Below are 19,521 nucleotides of genomic sequence, written 5' to 3'. Positions count from 1 at the left end.
TCTACGAGTGCCTGGGTGCCTGTGCAGTACCGTTATGAGTGCTGTTTGGCTCGTAATAACTGAAAAATGCGTATTTTTATTGGACGCCTTGTTCCCATAATTATTTCCTCGCAGACAGCACAGCTAAGTCAGGTCAAGACACCGTAGTACGAAGTTAACGCAGACAAGGAAACAGGCAAACCTATCCAAGGGGTTCATATGACCTCTAAAAATGTGGCAAAAGAAAATGGTCTAGGAGAAAAGAAACGCATATTTTTGGTTGTCTTATTTTGAATGCCGTCTAAATATGAGCACAAAGGGGGATCTGGTGATTTCCGTATTGGGCGAGTAATGCCGCGCAATCGGTTTGAAGCGTTAGATCTTTTGAATTCTCAGGACTTACCACTGTAGATAATAGAGATTGTTGTAGGAATTATAAGGTTGTTTTGGGGTCAGATCACGTTATTACTGACTTTGACATTCGCTATCTCGTGCCAGCTCAGTGGGACCTGTGGGCAGTAATACGAAAGAGAAGTGAGATATTCACCAGCGCTGATGGTGTTTTTCTTGATAAAGTTAGCGTGTCTTACACATTGTCGAATTTAGGTTCCTAGTGTAAGCAAACGTAATTAATTCCCGGTATCATTTTAATATCGTGTGTAGGACCCTCAACACCTCATTTTATAAAGCGTCATCTGTAACCATTTCAAGCTGCTTCAAATATTGCGATATAAACTGTGGACTCTTTTCCCCTCGCACAAAAGCAGAGAGCTTTTTTTTCATAAACATGCATGCACTACTTTGATTTTCCTTCTTTGCTTTTTCTTCATTGCGTACATTACAGAAAGATTTACACCACAGCTATCGATACTGATAGCTGAGAGCTACATCACTTGGCTTTGCTGAAAACACGAAGAGCGCGTTCTAAGGGCAGTAAATAATGTTATCAGAGCTTTCCGTTCGTTTTGTGTGCTTTGCCAATGTTAACTTTCTTTTTCCCCAATTCTCCGCATGGTGCTGCGTCCGAGTAGCAAAGGTTATTACTGTGGATTAATTATACTTCTTACTAGAACTAGGACTAGGAAAAAAAAAACACAAGGCACAGACTACCGCTGATTTCCAACTAAGCTTTATTCCACTTGTGGGTATTTTTTGGTGCATATCTAATCACCAGTTCTGTGTGCTTATGTGCCTTCTCTAGTGCCGTCGTTTCTTGCGTTCCCTTGTCTTATTAACCACGAACCAATTAGCGCAAACTGTAATATCGCTACAGACATCGACAATTACTTCGTTCTTTCTCTCTGCTGCTCAATGGCCTGAAAATGAGTACCTTGCAACATCAGAGTGAGAAACACTGTCATCCCGTCATTGAAATAAAGCCAATAAATATGATCAGTTCGCTGGAAACACAGTGTTATATTACGCACTCCAGTACTCCGATGAGATGAATATCTCGTCTTGCACCAGTCATCATAACTCAATTAACTAATCAAAAAAGAAATTAACCCCAACTGCAGTGGCTCAAACGCATTCCTCGGATGCCGTCACAGATGTTCAAACTAACCGGGATCAAACACATAACGAGGCTGAAATAATCGAAACTCTCAAAGGATATTCACTTTTCTTTATCACTGTACGCAGCTCTGCGGATTCGTTTTTCGACAATTCATTTATTCTAGGCTTTGGAATCAGATGAATATGGATGATCACACGAGGACAATCAAGTGACGCAACATTAAATATAACCTTCGCAACTGGGCTAAGGCACATAACTGCACGCACTGATCCGTCGAGAAAAATGATAACCACATCATGCGCGTTTAAATGACTCATGTTACGCGGAGTCGCATTCGGCCCCTTTTTCGTCCAAATACAAATGAGCAATCTTCAGTAACGGTTAAATTTACTTTCAAGGAATGACAACTCGGACTCAACGTCGTTACAGTAGTAAATCCAGCAAGGTAGACACTTCTTTTTTTATGTCTTGCTTAGGCATTTGCAAAAGCTACACTAAAAAACTAAACAGCTAAATACGAATAAGTGGGCTGGAGATTAAGCCAAGTGCTAGCTAACGTTACGACAAAGACAAGTTTTCGTACCTGGTGAGCCCACCTCTGTGTTTCGCGGTGCTTCGCTGCTCGTAAAGAACCACGGTTGATCGAAATTCACCGGGAAATCCTTCCTATAGGGCGTTTCTCAAAGCCCATAGCTGTAGCGCTAAATGACGACATTTAGCGCGACGCAGACGACAGATCGAAAATACATACGAGTGGATCAGCACCCTCCCTTCCAGTCGCCTGTATCTGTCATATGTGTTGCGATCAACTTTGTCCTTTCAAAAAACTGTGAGTCAATAAGTCCGGCACACCCAGAAATTATGACACGCGCATTTTTCAACGGGAAGCTGTTAATGAACGCAATTTTTCGCATATCATAAGTTTCCACCGTAAAAATAAATATATCCGCCATTTCCTTCTCGGGACGCTTGCAGTTTCTTACTATTTATGCCAAAAATGCACTCCACTGGTTTTGTATGGCAGTTTTAACTACTCGGTACTAGCGCACAACAAACTTTAAAAGCAAGATTTTTCTCCGCATCTGAAGGTTACACGATTTCCATCAATTAGTTCAAACAGCATTTTACAATATATTTAACTCATAATTAAGAACGATTTTCAAGAAAGCTGGACTTCAAGCAAACATTGCTGAATTTGTCACACTGATGCCTCGGCAAGTAGAATTTCGTTTATATTAACCTCTCAAGCCTTCAAGGTTATTAAACACGTTCAGTATTCAACAAAACTCTGTTCGTTTCAGGGGTGTTTTGTGTTTTTTGCTCGAGCTGCAGAAAATCAGGTCACAGTATAGCCCATAAAAAAAATTGTCTAAAACATCATATTTCTGCTAATTTTCTGCAACAGACTCCTCAAGACATCAAAAAAATCAACTGGAAAGAACAAACACGAAGCTTAAAGAGACTGCGACAATACTAACGAAAACACAGGAAATGGACTATTTAATTAGCCACAATGCTTATAATATCAAGAATTAACGGCGTTAATATTCATTGAAATAATAATGCTAATGATGTTTTATTAATACAGAGAAAGCCCGGTCACTTCTCGGAAAGATTGAACGAATATAAGTCAGTCGAGGATGGCGGAGACATTCTATTCTATTCTACGCCAGAGAGAGACCAAATGAACAGAAAGTCAAGAAAAAGAAAGAGCCAGGAAGAAGCAATGAATTTGTACCGCTTCTTCAGTGATAATGTGGAATGCAGTACAAAAGACTGAACGTCGTCAACCGACAGGACAGACGCCGTATGCCCCGTAAAGACCGGAATAAGCGCATACAGTTCATCGCACCTCTACTGGCAAATGATTTGGCTACATAGTTCTGCCTGCTGCGCCTGACTTTCACGTCCTCAATAGGATGGGCAAATCTGAGGCACAGTGCCAAGCCAACCGGCTGAGTGGTTCGAAATGGAGCAGGTGGCTGCTAAAGAATCTCGTTATTCCGCCTGTAGATGTCCAGCGAACGTCCAGTCCGGGATATCTAAACAGCTATCCATACATAAAGAGACGGAATGCTCAGATATACCCGGAGACTGAAGCACACGTCGTCGGCGTCAGTTTGCCCAAACTTATTGAATGTAAATTAGAACTGTCTGCATCATACTTCCAGACAACGAAATGCAAACTAGCTTTACATGACCAATGAAAACATCTACAATTGACGCCATGGTTGCGGCAAAGTAACATGAAATCCAGCGAAAGCTGGAGGCGTCGGAGGTGTTACGCTTATGCAGCAGCTAGTTCTCCTATAGCCAGCTCTTCCATCGTGTTTTCAAATGGGAACGCTCTACGCAGCCAGTTCACGTCGGAGTATTGACGTCACTCAATTTGCATCGTACGATGGGGGTGCCGATCAATCAACTTTCTCCAATATCAACAACACTGTGCTTCCGAACTTGTCACCCTTCTCTGCCAATACCATGCTTGCTCAAAACCAGCCAGAACCCGAAGAACCTGCCCATTCAGGCGCTTACGTCGCTACTGCGAGACATTAGTTATGGCAGTGTGAAATGGGAAGGATCTGGCAGGCGCGAGCCCACACATGTAAGTACCTCCGTGAAATTTGGGAGTGAGCACGTGCGTGCTCCTATCTCATGTGCGTGCTTCCTCACTCAGCTGCCTGTGATGAGGACGCCGCCGTGACTGATATCTGACTGTTTGAGCCAGTAACATTTGCCGTTGATAAAGGATTGTTGACTTTAAACGATGGAAAATTATGCTAGCATGACGCATGGACCAAATCAACTTCCTTCATTGGCATTCGTCTGACATACTTTTTTACTAAAAAATTATCTTCTACTGATTATACTGAAGTAATGCTTGAGTTACGCACAAGTTCCAGAACAGTGGAGTAGAAATACATGCATCGAATTAGGGTACTGAGTAAATACAGGCCACTACTTCCCACGGGGCTGTCCAAGTTTCAAGCGAAAATAAAATGAAAACGGGCACATAGCTGTCGCTTCATCACATGGTGGAATGCCTTGAGACTCAAGTTTCGCACCGTCCTTTACCGGGCGAAGATGGCATTTATTCCACTTTTCTCTGTCTTGAGCGCAAGGAAATTTGAAACCTTAATGATACTATGAGCAGTATTTCCAGAATTTCTTTTCGAGAAATTCGACACGGCGACTCAAGCAGAATCTTGCTGCTATGCGGCAACGGCCGAGCTCCTTAAAAGATGTATGCGGTGAAAAATTCACAAACACGCAACCGGAGCCACAAGCGCAAATTTCAGCACGGTAAAGCATTAGCGCATACTGGACGGCTCTGAGGCTGCGACCAGGATACGGTTTCGCCGCAACTGTTTTGCGAACTTTTAAAAGAATATTTAAAAAAAACTCAGGGAGCCATAAAGAGCAACTGTGAACAATCAGCACTATCACGGTTTTTTTGATAGATTTTTCATTAAAAAAAATGTTTCACTAAGATCTATTAATGCCAAATCTCGCTCAAAATTCAATTAAGGCAAGTATGTTCGCGTTTCCACCATTTTACAAAGCCATGCGTATTATGGAAATGTATTGACCACGCATTTTGTTGTTCGACTCACTGGTTTACCACCGTTCTCTCTTGCAGAGTGTGCTTAAATTTTCCGGTCGTGTTTGACCTTCGTCAACTTCTGTTTTCTCTTCACAGCCTGTGTGCGTTGTATAACATCGATAAAGCGCGTACTGCACATTTGATTCATCTTTGTGCGCGGCTGTAAGCAAAAAGGAACATTGAATACCGGTTTCGTTTCTGACACTGACACAGATTGCACCCTGAATTTTGCGAAACGGAAAACCTCCTTGACATTAGATGTTCGCTGCGTTCGTCCCGCTTTTGCAGCTCGAGGAATCTAGGTGATCGTTTAAAAATAATTAGCGCTTATCTTGGATAGCTGGGCCAGTTGTTCCATAGTTTTGACACGGACTGAACTAGCGGGGAGAAAACCCAGGGCCAGAAATAGGTGACCAGTGGATGGTGAACACATGCACGCCGCCTTTGGACTTGCAAGCGATATATTTTGACCTTATTCTGTGGACTCAAAAGCAGTTTCTTGCGCATGCTTTCACGTCACACATAGCTGCTAAAAAACAAAAGATAAACAACTGAAAAGAGAAAAAACAAAAACTTGGTGCATCATTCTAGGATAAAGTTGTCATTCTAGGCGCCGGTAAAAAACGGCACTTTTTTTCGGCGATAACCACTGATGGGTTATTCATGCTACACTTATCATCTTTATTAAGAACACCTCAAGCAGCTCCCGCTCATGCCTTTAAACATGCCCGCAATCGATAACGCTAGCCCAGTGAAGCAAAGGCGAGTAGCGGCGACAAGCTTATCAAAACGTTATCGGTTGGGGAAAGTCTACGCATGAACAGGAGTTTTTTGAGGCGTAGAACGAGCAGTGCTGCACATGTGAACCATCAGTGGTTATCACCGAGAAAAAAAATGCCGCTTTTATCGATGCCTTGAACGAGAGCAGGATGCATCGTTTGTTGTTTTTCTTTACTTGTTGCATTGTTATTAATGATTTTTTGCAGCTATATGTGGCGTGCGCGCACATGAAAGAAGCTGCTTTTGAGCCTTCGGAATGAGGTCACATTAGATAACTTTTAAGAGAAAGGGTGGTGTGTCTGTGTGCTTACCGTCCGGCTATCCTTCATTTTGTTGTCCTGCGCCGCTTTTCTCCACGTTCTGACTGTCTGTGAACTCATCTAGGTTCATTTACATGTTTGATGTGATGTTATAGGCACTCATCAAGTGCTTTTATGAGTGCAAGAGTTATGGTTTATTGCCGGCGTGAACCGACCTGCATCGTCAAACCGGATAGATGGATAAGGCTGAACTCTTTAAATATGGCGGAGGTTCAAGCCACCTAGCCATGTCTTGTGAAATTTTACTCCTGTCTTGCTTTTAGCCACCAATCAGATAACCTTCGCTTGGTTACTTCTAACCTCTTAAAATCCACTTTCCCTTCACTATCCCTAAACCCCAATGCCTTGGGTAAGTCAGCTCCGCTGGCTTCCACTGTAGGGTGAAGCCCTTTACAGGAGAGTATCAAGTGTTCAGCCGTTTCCTCCTCCTCTCCGCACGCAATGCACAAAGTGTCTATCTCCTGGTACCTGACTGTATATGTCTTAGTCCGCAAAACTCCCGTCCTGGCCTCTAACAAAAAAAAAGCTTCGCCTACAATTATCATAGATATTTTCTTTAGCAATTTCCTGCTTAAAGATCCTGTCTGTTCCGAGCGTCGATTTCGTCAGCATCCCTGTTTTCCACAGAGCTCTCTCAGTTTCTTTAACCTTTTTCTTAACCGATAATTGCTGACTTGCCCCCCCCCCCCCCCCCCCCTGCTGTCCAGATATTTACTTGTCAATTTTCTAGTTCGCTTTCTCCATTTCATGTCAACATTCCTTATATATACAAGTATCTGAAAAGTTTCCTAGCCCACTGCTTTTCCCCCATTTTTCTCAATCGTTCCTCAAATGCTATCTTACTGCTAGCCTCTCTGCTCTCGAAAGACGCCCATCCCATATCACCCTGTACCCCCTGATTTGGTGTATTGCCATGTGCTCCCAAAGCTAGCCTCCCTACGCCGCGTTGTTTGATTTCTAGCCTTGCTTGAACATCTGGCCTCGTGCACAGGACCGCATTACCGAAGGTCAGGCTAGGAATAATCACCCCTTTCCAGATCCCTCTTACCACTTCATATCTATTGTAGTTCCACAGCGTTCCTATTGTAAATCCACAGAAATAGCGTTCAACGACCACTGGCGGCCCCGTGTTAAACCACGATTACGCACTTTCTATTCAAATGTTGATACGCTAAAGTTAATATACCATGAAGACAATGGCGTCCTTTTCCAGTTCGCTCACATAGTGCAGTCAAACACTCATAGCAGTAGACGGTTCTGCGAGGTACAACACAGGCGACAACTGCCGCTATGGGGGCTTCTGGTGCGTTTACCGCTCTCACAAGGAGCGCAGGCCATGTGGCGACTGGCGAATGCCTGCCGCTCAATTTTCACGGAGATTCCGGACAGCACTCGGGTCGTCGCAAATACGTTCACTGTCTTGCTCTTCTTATATCTGCTCGCAACTTTTGAGTGAACCGAATAAGCGAAAATCGCCGCTAACATCATACTGGGTTGTCCGCTTCCTAATTCTGACTTAGCTAGCGACAATACACCCTCCCCCCTCTCTCATCCCAATATTCCAGATGTCATCGGCGTATTTCGAAAGGCATACATGTGTCCCATTGTCAATTCACAAATAACAGAAACATATTCCAAGTGATATCCAACCGTAAAATAAAACATACGTATATGTACTCTTTCTTGTACCCCATCTAGTCATCAACTCCGTTTTAGAAATAGCATTCATAAGTGTTTGGAAGTAAAAGAGAGATGATGCGAAACATATTTGGGACCGCCAGGCAAAACTTATGCCAGCATCAGCTACCATTGGTATACTACATCGGCATAGACAACCAATGGAGGAAGTCACACGAACTAGTCTAGTAAGGCACGACGGGCGCACTTTCGTAATAACAGCAGCTCTGAAATAAGGCAGACAACCAGAAGCTTCAGGCCTACCCTGTCACCAATTTGCACAGTCATCTCTGCCTGTCGAGATTCACTGCGGCGGCGGATCAAAGGTGGCACACGTAGTTTCCAGCCAAGCACCATCTCTGGTTAAAGCTAATGAGCGTCATAAACAGTTCCACGGACTTCTTCGTTCTGCAGCCTGAAAGGTGCGAGTACGCCATTCCGCAACATTCGACGTGGTATGTCTTACCAACCACCATGGCGAGTCCGATGTAGATGTCCTCGTAGAGGTGCTCGATCCTGTGCCCGAGCGCAGCCACGCTGCCTTCGGCCACGGTCAGAGCGTCGTCCACCAGACCCCAGTCGGTGGCGTGGGTCGTCGACCACGGGTCTGCCGCCGCACTCGCGACCGCCTGGCCCAGCCGCGTATCCAGCGCGCACGCGACGATCGCCACGAGCACCAGCGCGCCGACCCCGCGCGCGCTGCTGGTCGCCGGCATCGCTCCCGCCATCCCACCAACGAGCGAGAGCGGACTCGGGGAACCCAGCTGTTCGCGAATCGACGAGTTCGCGGGTTCGGCAGGCGCGACTCTTTTAAACGAGACGCCCTTAGCTGTGGTTGGTCCGTTCGATCGAAGAGAGCGCCCACGCGGGCGAGCAGCACATGCGCCCGCCGCGCCCCCTACCCCGTTTCAACTAATCTTTGTTCGCCGCTCGACCGATTGCATGCAGTGCTGCCCAACGGCAACTGGTGCTGGTTCGACCATAGGAGACTAAGTACAAATTCAGCTGCTAACGTCGCGCGTAGGTACTTGTACCGTATTTTTAGTCGCAGATATTTCGTATAGCGTATGTCGTGTTGTGATGAGGCGTGGCCAGAACGATTTCTTTTCACCAATTCTTGCTTTTAAGTTAGTATGTTAATATTTTGCAGAAGTGGCTACCATTTTGGAAGGTTATCGTAACAATGCGCTGTTATTTCGAGCTTAGTTTTCAAATACGTAATGCATACATAGAAGCGATCCAACAAAGCTTCCACATTGTTAGACCCCTCTCATTTGCATTTCTGAGGTGATGCGAAAATTGATTAGAAAAGAAGGCCTCAAACAAGGTACTTCATTAGGCGAGTAAGGCGTTCCTTGATTTATTCGCTCACAATACAATCAACCTTTACGGGATTTTGCAGGGCTTGAAATTAACATTATGAATACATAGTGCGAAAAGCAATCCACACCCTTGTTGAAAAGTATCATCTGATTTGCATCCTGCTAACCAGGTGGCGATTCGGTTTGTTTTGTGACTAATTGTTAGAGTGAGGCATGAAAACCAGAATGCTTCGATTACAGGCATGTTAAATCATATGAGAGTGATTGTCCCAAATCGACACTCGTGCAGAAGACCACAGGTACAATTCTAGGTGAAGCCAAGCCTATTTATTTAATGTAAGAGAAGTATTGTTTATTACGGTGCATAAATACAGGAGATCCTGGAATCAGGGACTGTGTAGGAAGAATTGATTAACATGCAGATGGCGAGAAAAAATGCTCAAGAAGCAGTTGTTCAGAAAATAAGCAATAATCAACGTCCGTAGGAGGCGTTAAGTGCCACGCTCACGAATAATACAATCCAATTACAGACTTCAAGCTTCAGGTATGAAGCTTCTAAATTAATTCTCATCGGGCTGCCTTTTCACGCACAGCCAAACAATCTGCCCTATCGAGCAGTTATCCTTGACAGTGAATAATACCATGTAACTTGGATGGTAAGAGTAGAAGAAACCCGCGAGCTAGCTTAACTCCATTCTCACTGATCGGAATTGGAACGGAGTGCATGTCCCCGTTTTCCTTGTCCCCATTTCCCTATAAGTTCCCCGCCTTCCCGCTTTCCGTTTACTTGCTGCGTATACGTTCGAAATAAATGCAAGCAATCTCGTCGAAGTGAACGCCCGCGCATCACTGCGGGATGCCCCGAGGCGTCCGTACGTCGCCCTCCCAGCATGTGGCAGAGGCGCCCGCCACGACGTCTGGGACTGGAGGCAATAAACAGCTTTAGCGTCGTTTCCTGAGATTTTAGCTTGAGTTCGCTCTTGCTCCAGTTACTTGAATTCTATGTGCGCCGCCCTCCATAAGAGTTGCTATTTTAGATGGTGTGTGCAGCTTCAGCGCAATCGTAATTCCTTAATCAGAATATCTTTTTTTTTGCGTCGGAATTTCGTCTTTGGTCATTGTTCATCTCAGGCAGCACCGACGTGAAGACTTTCAAACGAGCTGAGAGAGAAACATTTCAAGCAATAAAGCATAGTCTGATGCATTGTTTGTACATATGTACGACCGCCTCCTTGCCCACGCTGACTTTCTAAAATTACTTAGGAGTTAATTATGGCGAATTTGTTATGGCGATATTCGGTTACTCTCGGTGCCCTGCATATTAAAAGAAACCTGCACACCCCGGATTTTACATCCTAAAATATCTCCCGGCGTCTTAAGTGAGCTGTTTTTTGACAACACTGTTTGCTAAAAACGATGTTTCGACCCGAGTTTAAAACCACTACCTACACCAACCACAACTGTATATGTCACAGCTCATCTTTCGAAGAAAAAATATCACTGCGTGCCAATAATGATAACACATAAGCCTGGATATTAACCGACAAACTGATTATAGATCTTTATTTTGAAGAATACCTTGATAAGGTTCTGCACCGATGAGTAATGCTTAAGATAACTGTCTCTAACCCAAATATTCTTGACGTCAAGGTTTTATCATTTTCTTCACGGAAGCAAGCAACTCTGTTTTCGGTACAGCGATCACCATGGGGCATTTTCAGTCGATTACCAAGTCTCCCATAACTGATCAAATGAATCATGCTGCGCCTCTAAGCGGCTCGTCCTCTTGATCCTGGTAGTTCTGTAACCATGATATCATGACTATAGTTTTTAAATTAACTCACATCGAAGATACAACCTTATGAAAAGGTTGTGTTAAAGGTGCACTAAAGAGGATTCAGAGGTCGCCTTTTTAACGCGGTAACTCGATCTACACGCTCCAAGCATTCTTAGAAACTTTGAATTTTTGTGCGTCGCGGCTTGCCGCTCTGCTATAGGCGGAGTGATCTGCGAAAGCAGAATTCACGCATATTTTTTTATTTCCGTGGGCATAATTTGCGGATGTGTTGTCGGCTATTGAAACTATTTATTCACGGAAAGTTTAAAAAAATAAAGGCGAAAGCAAAGCCTGCACTCGACTGGCTGAAAGGCACTCCACGCATTGGTTGACTCTCCTACTGTCAGAGGTCAGTTCAAAACAAAGGCGGGAGCCGGGACATTTAGTACCATTCAATAGGAAAATCGGCCGCACAGCACAATAATTCGAGGTTTATAAGAATTCTCGGAGCGTGCAGATCGAGTTCCGTGGTAAAAGGACGAGCTCAGAATCCTCTTTAGTGCACCTTTATGCCTGAGCAACCAGAATGGTCACTGGTAGGCGTATAGCACTATCAGGCTGGACAGAATCCAGGCGGAACTGATGGCAGATGTCTGGTAGTGTCGGTATTCCATAGCGCCGGTGATGGGGGTGCCTTCTCCGTATTTCCGTTGCGTCTTTTACGCTGCAACACATGCGTTATGATTACTGCTGGTTGCTTCAGAAGCGAAATCCTCCTTATTGAGCCCGAAGACTGAGTAATGCTTTATTTTGGTGTTGACTACACGATGCCTATGGATTCAAAGGTGAGTATACGGTTCGACCAATATTTCTGCAACTAAGGCGGACCTACCGGTCCTGTAAATGGCACAGCAGCTATATACTCCTCTTCTTTACGGAGGGTGTGGGCTGTAATGCGATTGAACATGGCTTCTTTTACAAAACATTTCAATAGACGATGCATAGAGAATCTGTAGACAGTATACAGACATTCAACTGAAATTTTTGGAAGGGTTGAGCTTAAGTGTGTATTTGATAAATAATACACACGGAGCGATACTGGCTTTGAGGAAGGAAGGGGGCTGAGTGGCTCAGGGAGCAAAAATGGGCTAACGACGTCCTATTCGAAATCAAGAGGAAGAAATGGACTTGGGCAGGCCATGTAATGCAAAGCAAAAATAACCGATGGTCGATAAGGGTAACAGACTGGATTCGAATGGAAGGAAAGCTTAGCGGGGGGCGGCAGAAAGTTAGGTGGCCGGATGAGATTAAGAAGTTTGCGGGGATAGGGTGGCCGCCGCTGGCAAAGGAGAGGGTTAATTGGAGGGACATGGGAGGAGCCTTTGTCCTGCAGTTCGCGTAGTCAGGCTGATGATGATGATAATAATATTGGCGCATTTGACGACAAAATGTCTCCTGTTATGGCGAAATTAAATTGTTGGTTTACGTTACCTTGAATGGGTATCAAATTATGGTGTGTGTTTTTTCACGATAAATACGCTAAAGGATTACTGCTGTCATACGGTATAACCAACAAATTCCAAACAATTTTTTCTCGTTCCGGAGACACTTCCCTGTGACTTTATACATAATTTATTGCGTTATCAGTCGTGCATGCTTTAATTTTTACAGTGTTTTTTTTTTCATAGCCAGTTCAATTCAACGAGTGCGTTGAATCTAACTGAACCGGTATATTAAGGCGACATTTTATTTTCAATTTGATTTCGTTGCTATCGCCTGACGTGCCAACCGGATGATGTCAGCAATAGAGGGTGCGCGGCTAGAGCTAACAGTGCAAAAGTTAAAATTGAATAGAACTGTCATAAGCCTTGCCATAAGAACAAGGTTTTGGCCCATATCTAGCGTAGGCGCAGTTGATCACAAAGCGTAATTGTTTAATTTGCCTTCTCTCTGGGAATGCTCAAATTTCCCCTGAAATTAGCATCACCATAAAAAGTTTTTCTCATGCCTTTTTCAGAAGTATCACTTTAATGCTGTCAAATATAATAATAATAATAATAATAATAATAATAATAATAATAATAATAATAATAATAATAATAATAATAATAATAATAATAATAATAAAATGTCAAATATTCGGCAAAAATGGCACACCGTCACAGCCCATATACGTTTCGCATTCATTCAGCTATGACACTGGCTTAAAGCATTAGAAAATGGCTTTGTTTGTACATAGAGCAACGTTTTTTGTGAATGGCCTTGCTTTGCGAATTGCTGATCGCAATATAAAGAAAAAAAATTGAGGCACTGATCGTTTTCCTCAAAGAAAATATGAAAGTATAAAAAAAATTATATCTCTCGACTCTGCTCGTCACAATTCACAGAAAGTTGTGTGCAGGCATGTTTTCTGCTACACCATGTTGGCTTATTCTACTAGCCCCGACATGGTTTTTCGTTTTGCGAAGGTGTTATGCAGGAGTTTTGCGCACGGGCTGAGAGATAAGCCTTTGCATCTGCAAGTATTCATACCCATAAGAAAACCCTAAGCCGATGTGCGAGAGAGTTTATAGCGGCGTACGCGGACCATAAATAACCACAGCTTTCATCGCCAGCAGTACTTGCAGATACTTTGAAGGGAAATTGGATTTGTGCAAGAAGAACGGCGCACACATTCTCAAGGCGTTCGATAATCGCGCCTAGCTTTGTCGTCCTTTTGAAGCCTGCTTCGTTTCCTGAGCTGAGCCCGAAGAAAAAATTCCTCGTCCCTGGATCTCCTGCATGAACACACCAAAGCCTTGAAGCGCTGTCACTCGGCAACCGTTGCGAGCGCAAGAATGAAATATGCAAATAATAACATGCTTATGTCTGGCGCGTCTGAGATTTGTAATGGATTTAAGTAGCGCAGTCAGTTGAGCTCGTAGGTACTACATCTTGAAAAAAGCATCAGAAACCAGACAAATAGACAACACGGCGCTTGTGGTGTCTGTTCTTAGTCCCTTTTCGCCGTTTTTTTTTTCAGTTTATACATAGATAGATAAAGAGGAGGAGGGAAAGGCAGGGATGTTAACCAGAAAGGGGTTCCGGTTGGCTACCCTGCACTGGGGAAGAGGAATTATGGGACTAAAAGGAGGAAGAGAGAAGGGAAAAAGGGCATAACACACACACACGCACAACGCTGTCACAATATGTCACTCGATCCAGTCGCTCTCAAGTAGGCAAAGAGTGCCTTGTGTGCCTTGAGGGCAGTCGACTGCTGTGGCCACGGACCGAGGATCTTTTCCTCTGTTAATGGGCGAGGATCAAGGCGGTCCAGGGCACAACACAGTGTATGTCTTGCACTCGCAAATGCAGGGCACTCACAGAGAAGATGAGCGATGGTCTCCTCACAACCGCAGCTTTCACAGGCAGGGCTGTCGGCCATCCCCACTCGGAAAGCATACACCGATCCATAAACGGCATAACAATGTTGCTTCGCGACGTGCTAAGTTACGTGGAAGACGAAGGCGCAGTCCAGGGTCCAGTGCCTTGAGACGGAGGCGGAGGTTTTCAATTTATAATGAATAATGCGACCTTCTGCAACAGCGGCAAACTGTGCAGATCGATTAGCATGAGGAGAGTAGTAAACTAGGAGCAATAACGATAATTCTACAAAATATATAAGTTGTGTTCTCGATAAATGCCTCAATAAACAACCTGGAGTTGCTTTTGTAAAGCATGTTTAATGAATACAAACAACTTAAAGCTTTCAATTTTTACAACTACCATTTCCGCCATTTGAGACACTAGAAGCACCGTTGGCTCGGTCCAATCATCCATTAGAAATTTTGTAAAGCTGCCGTTTAACGTAAGTGCACTCACTCTTTCCGATGTGTGTTTTGAGTGTCGAAGCGTCTGCCCTTTTCACTCAGCTCGGTTCGAGAAAGGCGCGTTATCCCTAGGACAGGCAGACACGTTCGTACGGCTTGGTTAAAGCGGTATTTTATATTTGTGTCATGCGGTCTTTCACACAATATGAGAACAGTGTCCATGTCCGCGTGGGCAAGAGGAGCTGCTGACGGGGACCATTAACATTATCGCGACAAGTCCTTAAAGGTAGAGCTTATGCATCCACCATTTTTTCTTTAGATGGCACCACAATGTTCTTTTAGTTTTTTTTTTTGTTTCAGCAGTGACGACCGCTTACCTATACCTATAGCGTTTCAGTGGACGTTTTACATTTCTTTCTAAACTTTTCACCACGCTCCAATATGATACGCTCTCTCCAATGCCCCTTTCCATGTAAAAAAAAAGAAAAGCTCTTCGCATCGATGAGTTGAAGTACTTTCACCGCACATGCTGTCTGCAATTCTACAACCCGCCGCCGCTACGTCATGTGCACATAGCCAACCGGCCTCATTTCGATGGAGGCGAAACGTAATAGACCCGTGTGCTATGTGATGCCCGCGCACATTAACGAATCCCAATTGGTTGAGCCCTCACCTACGGAGCCACTTTCTCTCTTCCTTCTCGACGTCACGATTGTAAGCAAATCCTCCCGCAGCTACCATCAGAAACGCAAGGCGCAAGAAGAGCCACCTTCTTTTCAAGGCACTCAGATGTGACTAGCATGAATTACGGTTGCACTTCAGCCATCGCATGCTTTTACCGCAGTCTTGGGCAACCGCACGAGAAATAAGAATTAGCAAAAGTGTTTTCGCAGCAAACAATGCTTGTAAACATGACAGTCACGCTGTCCAGGTGACGTGACGACTTGCTCCAGGTGTGCCTTGGAGCGGGAGAAGTCACGGGATTGTATAGGCCCCATGAGTTCCACACGGGAAGGCAAACTCACGAGGTGGCTAGTCCTTCAAAGTGTCTTGAAGAAGATAGATTCAGCGGGAGTGAGTCTGTCTTGAAAATATTTTACTTCAGCCGCATTAGCATGCTAATGCTTGTAGTAATTGCTATGAGAAACTGGGCCGATAGTATTGCGTAATCAGTCCATGGTTGGTGGCCTGATATTAATGATGAGGGCTGGGACCGGCTTCGCTGGTTTTATCACTGACAGACTAACCGTGTTACGTCTGCCTGCGTTCGCCAGTACGCTTATATACCGTGTGTCTATACCCGCCGGTTTCTGCAACAGCATTAATAGTTGCGTCACCCCCAGATGAAATGACAGAGATCTAGCCGCTGGGATCACCCTAGGGAAGCTTGTTAGGGCTTCCCTTAGGCTTTTCACCATCTAGGCGACGAGCTTCACTGCCTTCCTTGAGGACCAGTGGCAGACACTTAGGGCAAGCGAAACATCTGGGAGTGTCTGGTGAACCGCTGCCATGCTGACTGAACATACACTGCAGCGCCAGTAGAAGGCCCAAGAATAAATAATTAAGCGTTACGGTATGGTGGAATGCGATAATTTAGTTTACTAAGAGCCGTAATCTGTGTTTTCTGTCTTTTACATTTCAACTAATGCCTTGTCTTCATCTTGAATTTTGCTTGAATGTAGATGGAAGAGCAAACGAAAGTAGTTAGCAATATTGAAAAATAAAAAAAAGAAACAGTGCGCGAACTGGGTACTGTCAAGACGAGGAAAAGAAAAGATGACAGAAAGCACAAGTGAGAACTTACAGCTGCTTACTGAATTTCTGCTTGACACACGTGTTTTACTTCCGTTCGCTCAAATTGGTTCTCTAGGTGGCGTCGAACTTTAAAAATTCTGCTCGCCTTTACCACTTTGCAAAAAAAAAAATAAAGTGGTAATAGAGCCCAGCGAAGAATCAGCGTGCACTTTTTTCGAAACAGTGGCGTAATTCTTTCCTTTTTCCTCCCAGGCATGCCGGAACGAGAAGAGCAGAGGAAAGGACCTACCCAAAACGGCAGAGTTCTTACCTGCTCAACAAAGTCTTGCGAGTCCAAACTGCAAACAACGAGAACGGCCAGCACGCCACCCACAAGCCCTCAGACGCGCCGTACTGACCGGCTGGCAACGCCGCTGAGATCCTCAGCAACAACTCCAGAGGGCTCTCCCAGGACGCTTCGGCGGAACACGTCGTACAGCCGTACGATCACGAAGACCTTACCGCTGTTGCCCAATTCAGGGAGATGCCGAGGATTCGGCGTGGGCCCCTTTACCACTGTGTACCGCAACCGCTTCGGCACCTTCACTCGCGTCACGAGCAGTCCCCCGACGAGACCGAGACTGTCGATGTCCAGCAGCCCAGTCCTGCTCAGAACTACCGGCTCCAGAGGAACATTCACCCGAGGACGACCCACTCCCAGGGGACCCAGCCAGCTGAGACTATACCACATCGCCAGCGCCACGGCCAGCTCGGCAGCCAAGCAGCGACCACCGGTGAGACCACGTCTTCCACCACCGCCTGTGCCTCCCCCGCCCCCGCCACCTCCGCCGCCGAGGCCGAGACCGACGTTCGCGAGCCCGACGCAGAGCTCTGTGGCCAAGCAGGTCACTCCAGTCAACAAGTACGCTTCTCTGTCGGCAGCCTCCACGAGGTCTGGAAGCCCCGTGCAGCTGACGTACGGCTCGGGGAGGACCACGCAGCGCGCGCCGTCCCGAGCCACGAGCGTGTCTCTGACGTCTCTGTCGTCCAGAGCCAGGCATCTGCCCCGGAGCCCTGCGCCGTCACCCACGCCGATCAGAAGGAGCGAAACGTTTACGAGGAAGCCCGCCAGCCCAACCCCCAATGCGGCTTCTGCCGAGCCAGAGCGGCAGGCGCCGGTGCAGACCAGGGCAAGGCTGACCAGAAGCCGCACCTTCTCGAAGGATGACCGAGTGGAAATTGTCAAGAGAGACTCTTCGCCGAGGGTTTTCAAGCCGAAGTCGCCCTCACCAGCCCAGTCTCCAGAGAGGGGATCCAAAAGCCCGAAGGCATCGTCTCCTGCCCCTCCTTCAGCAGCACCGCCTTCCGTCCCACGCTCGCCGCCTAGCGCCCGAGGCAAGCTGCAGACAACCAAGGCTAAAGACTCAAAGACAGCTTCTAGGACGACCGGATCGACCCGGGCATCGGCGGAGAAGCTCTCGCCTCAGGCCGAACCCCAGGATGGCGAAGGATGCGAGATTAACGGCTCGGTCGTTGACTCACCCATCATTGTGATCGCTAATGGATCGGTGCGTAGGGCGAGCAAGGCGGCGCTTGCGAAAGCGATTTCGAACGCGGAGATTACGAAGACAGAATGCGCCACGTGCAACCCTAAGGTATCCAGAAGCATAATGGTTCAGACCACTGATATCTGAAACCTTTTCCTCGGCAGCTTTAATTGTCAACAAACACGTAACAATAACCGGGATAATTTTATGGCGCCCTATTGATACAGGGACTCAAATTCACAGCTTTTAAACCCTTGTTACCGAAGTGAAAGGTTATTACTTCTTTGATCGGATATTGGGAAGTAATGGTCTGCAAATGTCGCTTTTTCTGAAGCCCGAAAAAAATGCGACACCCACTCTTGTTCTGAACGCAGAGTGTAAGGCCCGAGGTTTTTATCTTCGTGCCGTTTGTTATCAGCGTCACAACGACTGATATTCATAAAATGATAGGCGCATACGGTTACGGATTTTAGCCTGCACATCAGGCGATTCCTTCGATGATAACGATGGAATCACACTTGAAATGCACGTCAATACATAGGCAACAGAACCAATTACCGTGCAGATTTGCAGTGCAGTCAAATCTCAGTGATTCAAATATTTTGTGAGCGTTGAAGAAGTTCATCATGCGACACCAAAAAGACAGAGAGGTAAACTATAGTAGTGGCACACATACGCCCACAATAAAAAAGAGCGCCATCATGGTGTTTAGAAGCCGTCAGCACTTTGGTGGTGCAAAGCATGCGACTAGTTCTACAATGCTTACTCGTATATTTTACGCAATTGTTAGTTACTTTTTGTCGAAGCTTATCTTACACTCCAGAGGCGCATTTCCTCAGAAGCCTCGCTCAAATTACCGCGAATGCTATATTTTCCACACCTCGCTTTTATCAACCGCTTTCAGAGTTTGGTAGCTAAAGTATTTTGTTTACTTTCTTAAGCCACAATACAATCGGATTTTTTTTTCGTCTAATACAAGCATAAAATATATCAGATTTTCAGTTGTTTGAACGTAACCAAATTTTACACTTATATTGTCTTTCTTTGCTTCTTACAACCAACGCCTAGGCACTAATTAGAGCAAGATGAATTGCCACATTATTTCCAGCAATGCGACATAAATATTCTTTATTCTCTTTACTATTAATTGCATTCACATTGTTTTGAAACTTATGCACCTTGACATATGAAGGTAATATGATGATGTCTCGCAGCCATCCAATAATCCGGTCGAAATGTAAGTCTCTAAACGGATTTGAATAAAGAATGTGCACCTTGCATGGCTTTTTTTTTGGTTATCACTGTTTCCTATTCATCAGTGCGAAAGTAAATGCGGGCTAAAAATTATCGCGTTTCGCATTAACAGAAACTTACTACATACAGTTAAGTAAACCGAAAAAGATCTTGCTGTTTCTGAAGTCCCATGCAAAAAGTGAACACTGATATTGAAATAACT

At 45.2% G+C, this 19,521-nt stretch overlaps 2 protein-coding genes across 2 annotated transcripts in view; one reads left to right on the top strand and one right to left on the bottom strand.

Annotated features, from left to right (window-relative positions):
* Positions 1–8,659, bottom strand: part of LOC144125326 (UPF0764 protein C16orf89 homolog) — a 79,194-nt gene extending 70,535 nt beyond the window's left edge. Inside the window, exon 1 of the mRNA XM_077658603.1 lies at positions 8,343–8,659. Within this exon, the coding sequence (XP_077514729.1) occupies positions 8,343–8,604 (262 nt within the window). The 5' untranslated portion in view covers positions 8,605–8,659. The remainder of the gene's footprint in view (positions 1–8,342) is intronic.
* The window catches only part of LOC144125325 (uncharacterized), a 50,124-nt gene extending 30,835 nt beyond the window's left edge, over positions 1–19,289 (top strand). Inside the window, exon 3 of the mRNA XM_077658602.1 lies at positions 16,792–19,289. Within this exon, the coding sequence (XP_077514728.1) occupies positions 16,792–18,212 (1,421 nt within the window). The 3' untranslated portion in view covers positions 18,213–19,289. The remainder of the gene's footprint in view (positions 1–16,791) is intronic.
* Positions 19,290–19,521: the final 232 nt, after the last annotated feature.

The sequence above is a fragment of the Amblyomma americanum genome, chromosome 3 (genome assembly GCF_052857255.1).
Source record: "Amblyomma americanum isolate KBUSLIRL-KWMA chromosome 3, ASM5285725v1, whole genome shotgun sequence".
Lineage (NCBI taxonomy): Eukaryota > Metazoa > Arthropoda > Arachnida > Ixodida > Ixodidae > Amblyomma > Amblyomma americanum.
The sequence above is the reverse complement of the archived record's forward strand: the minus strand, read 5'-3'. Positions and strand labels throughout refer to the sequence as shown.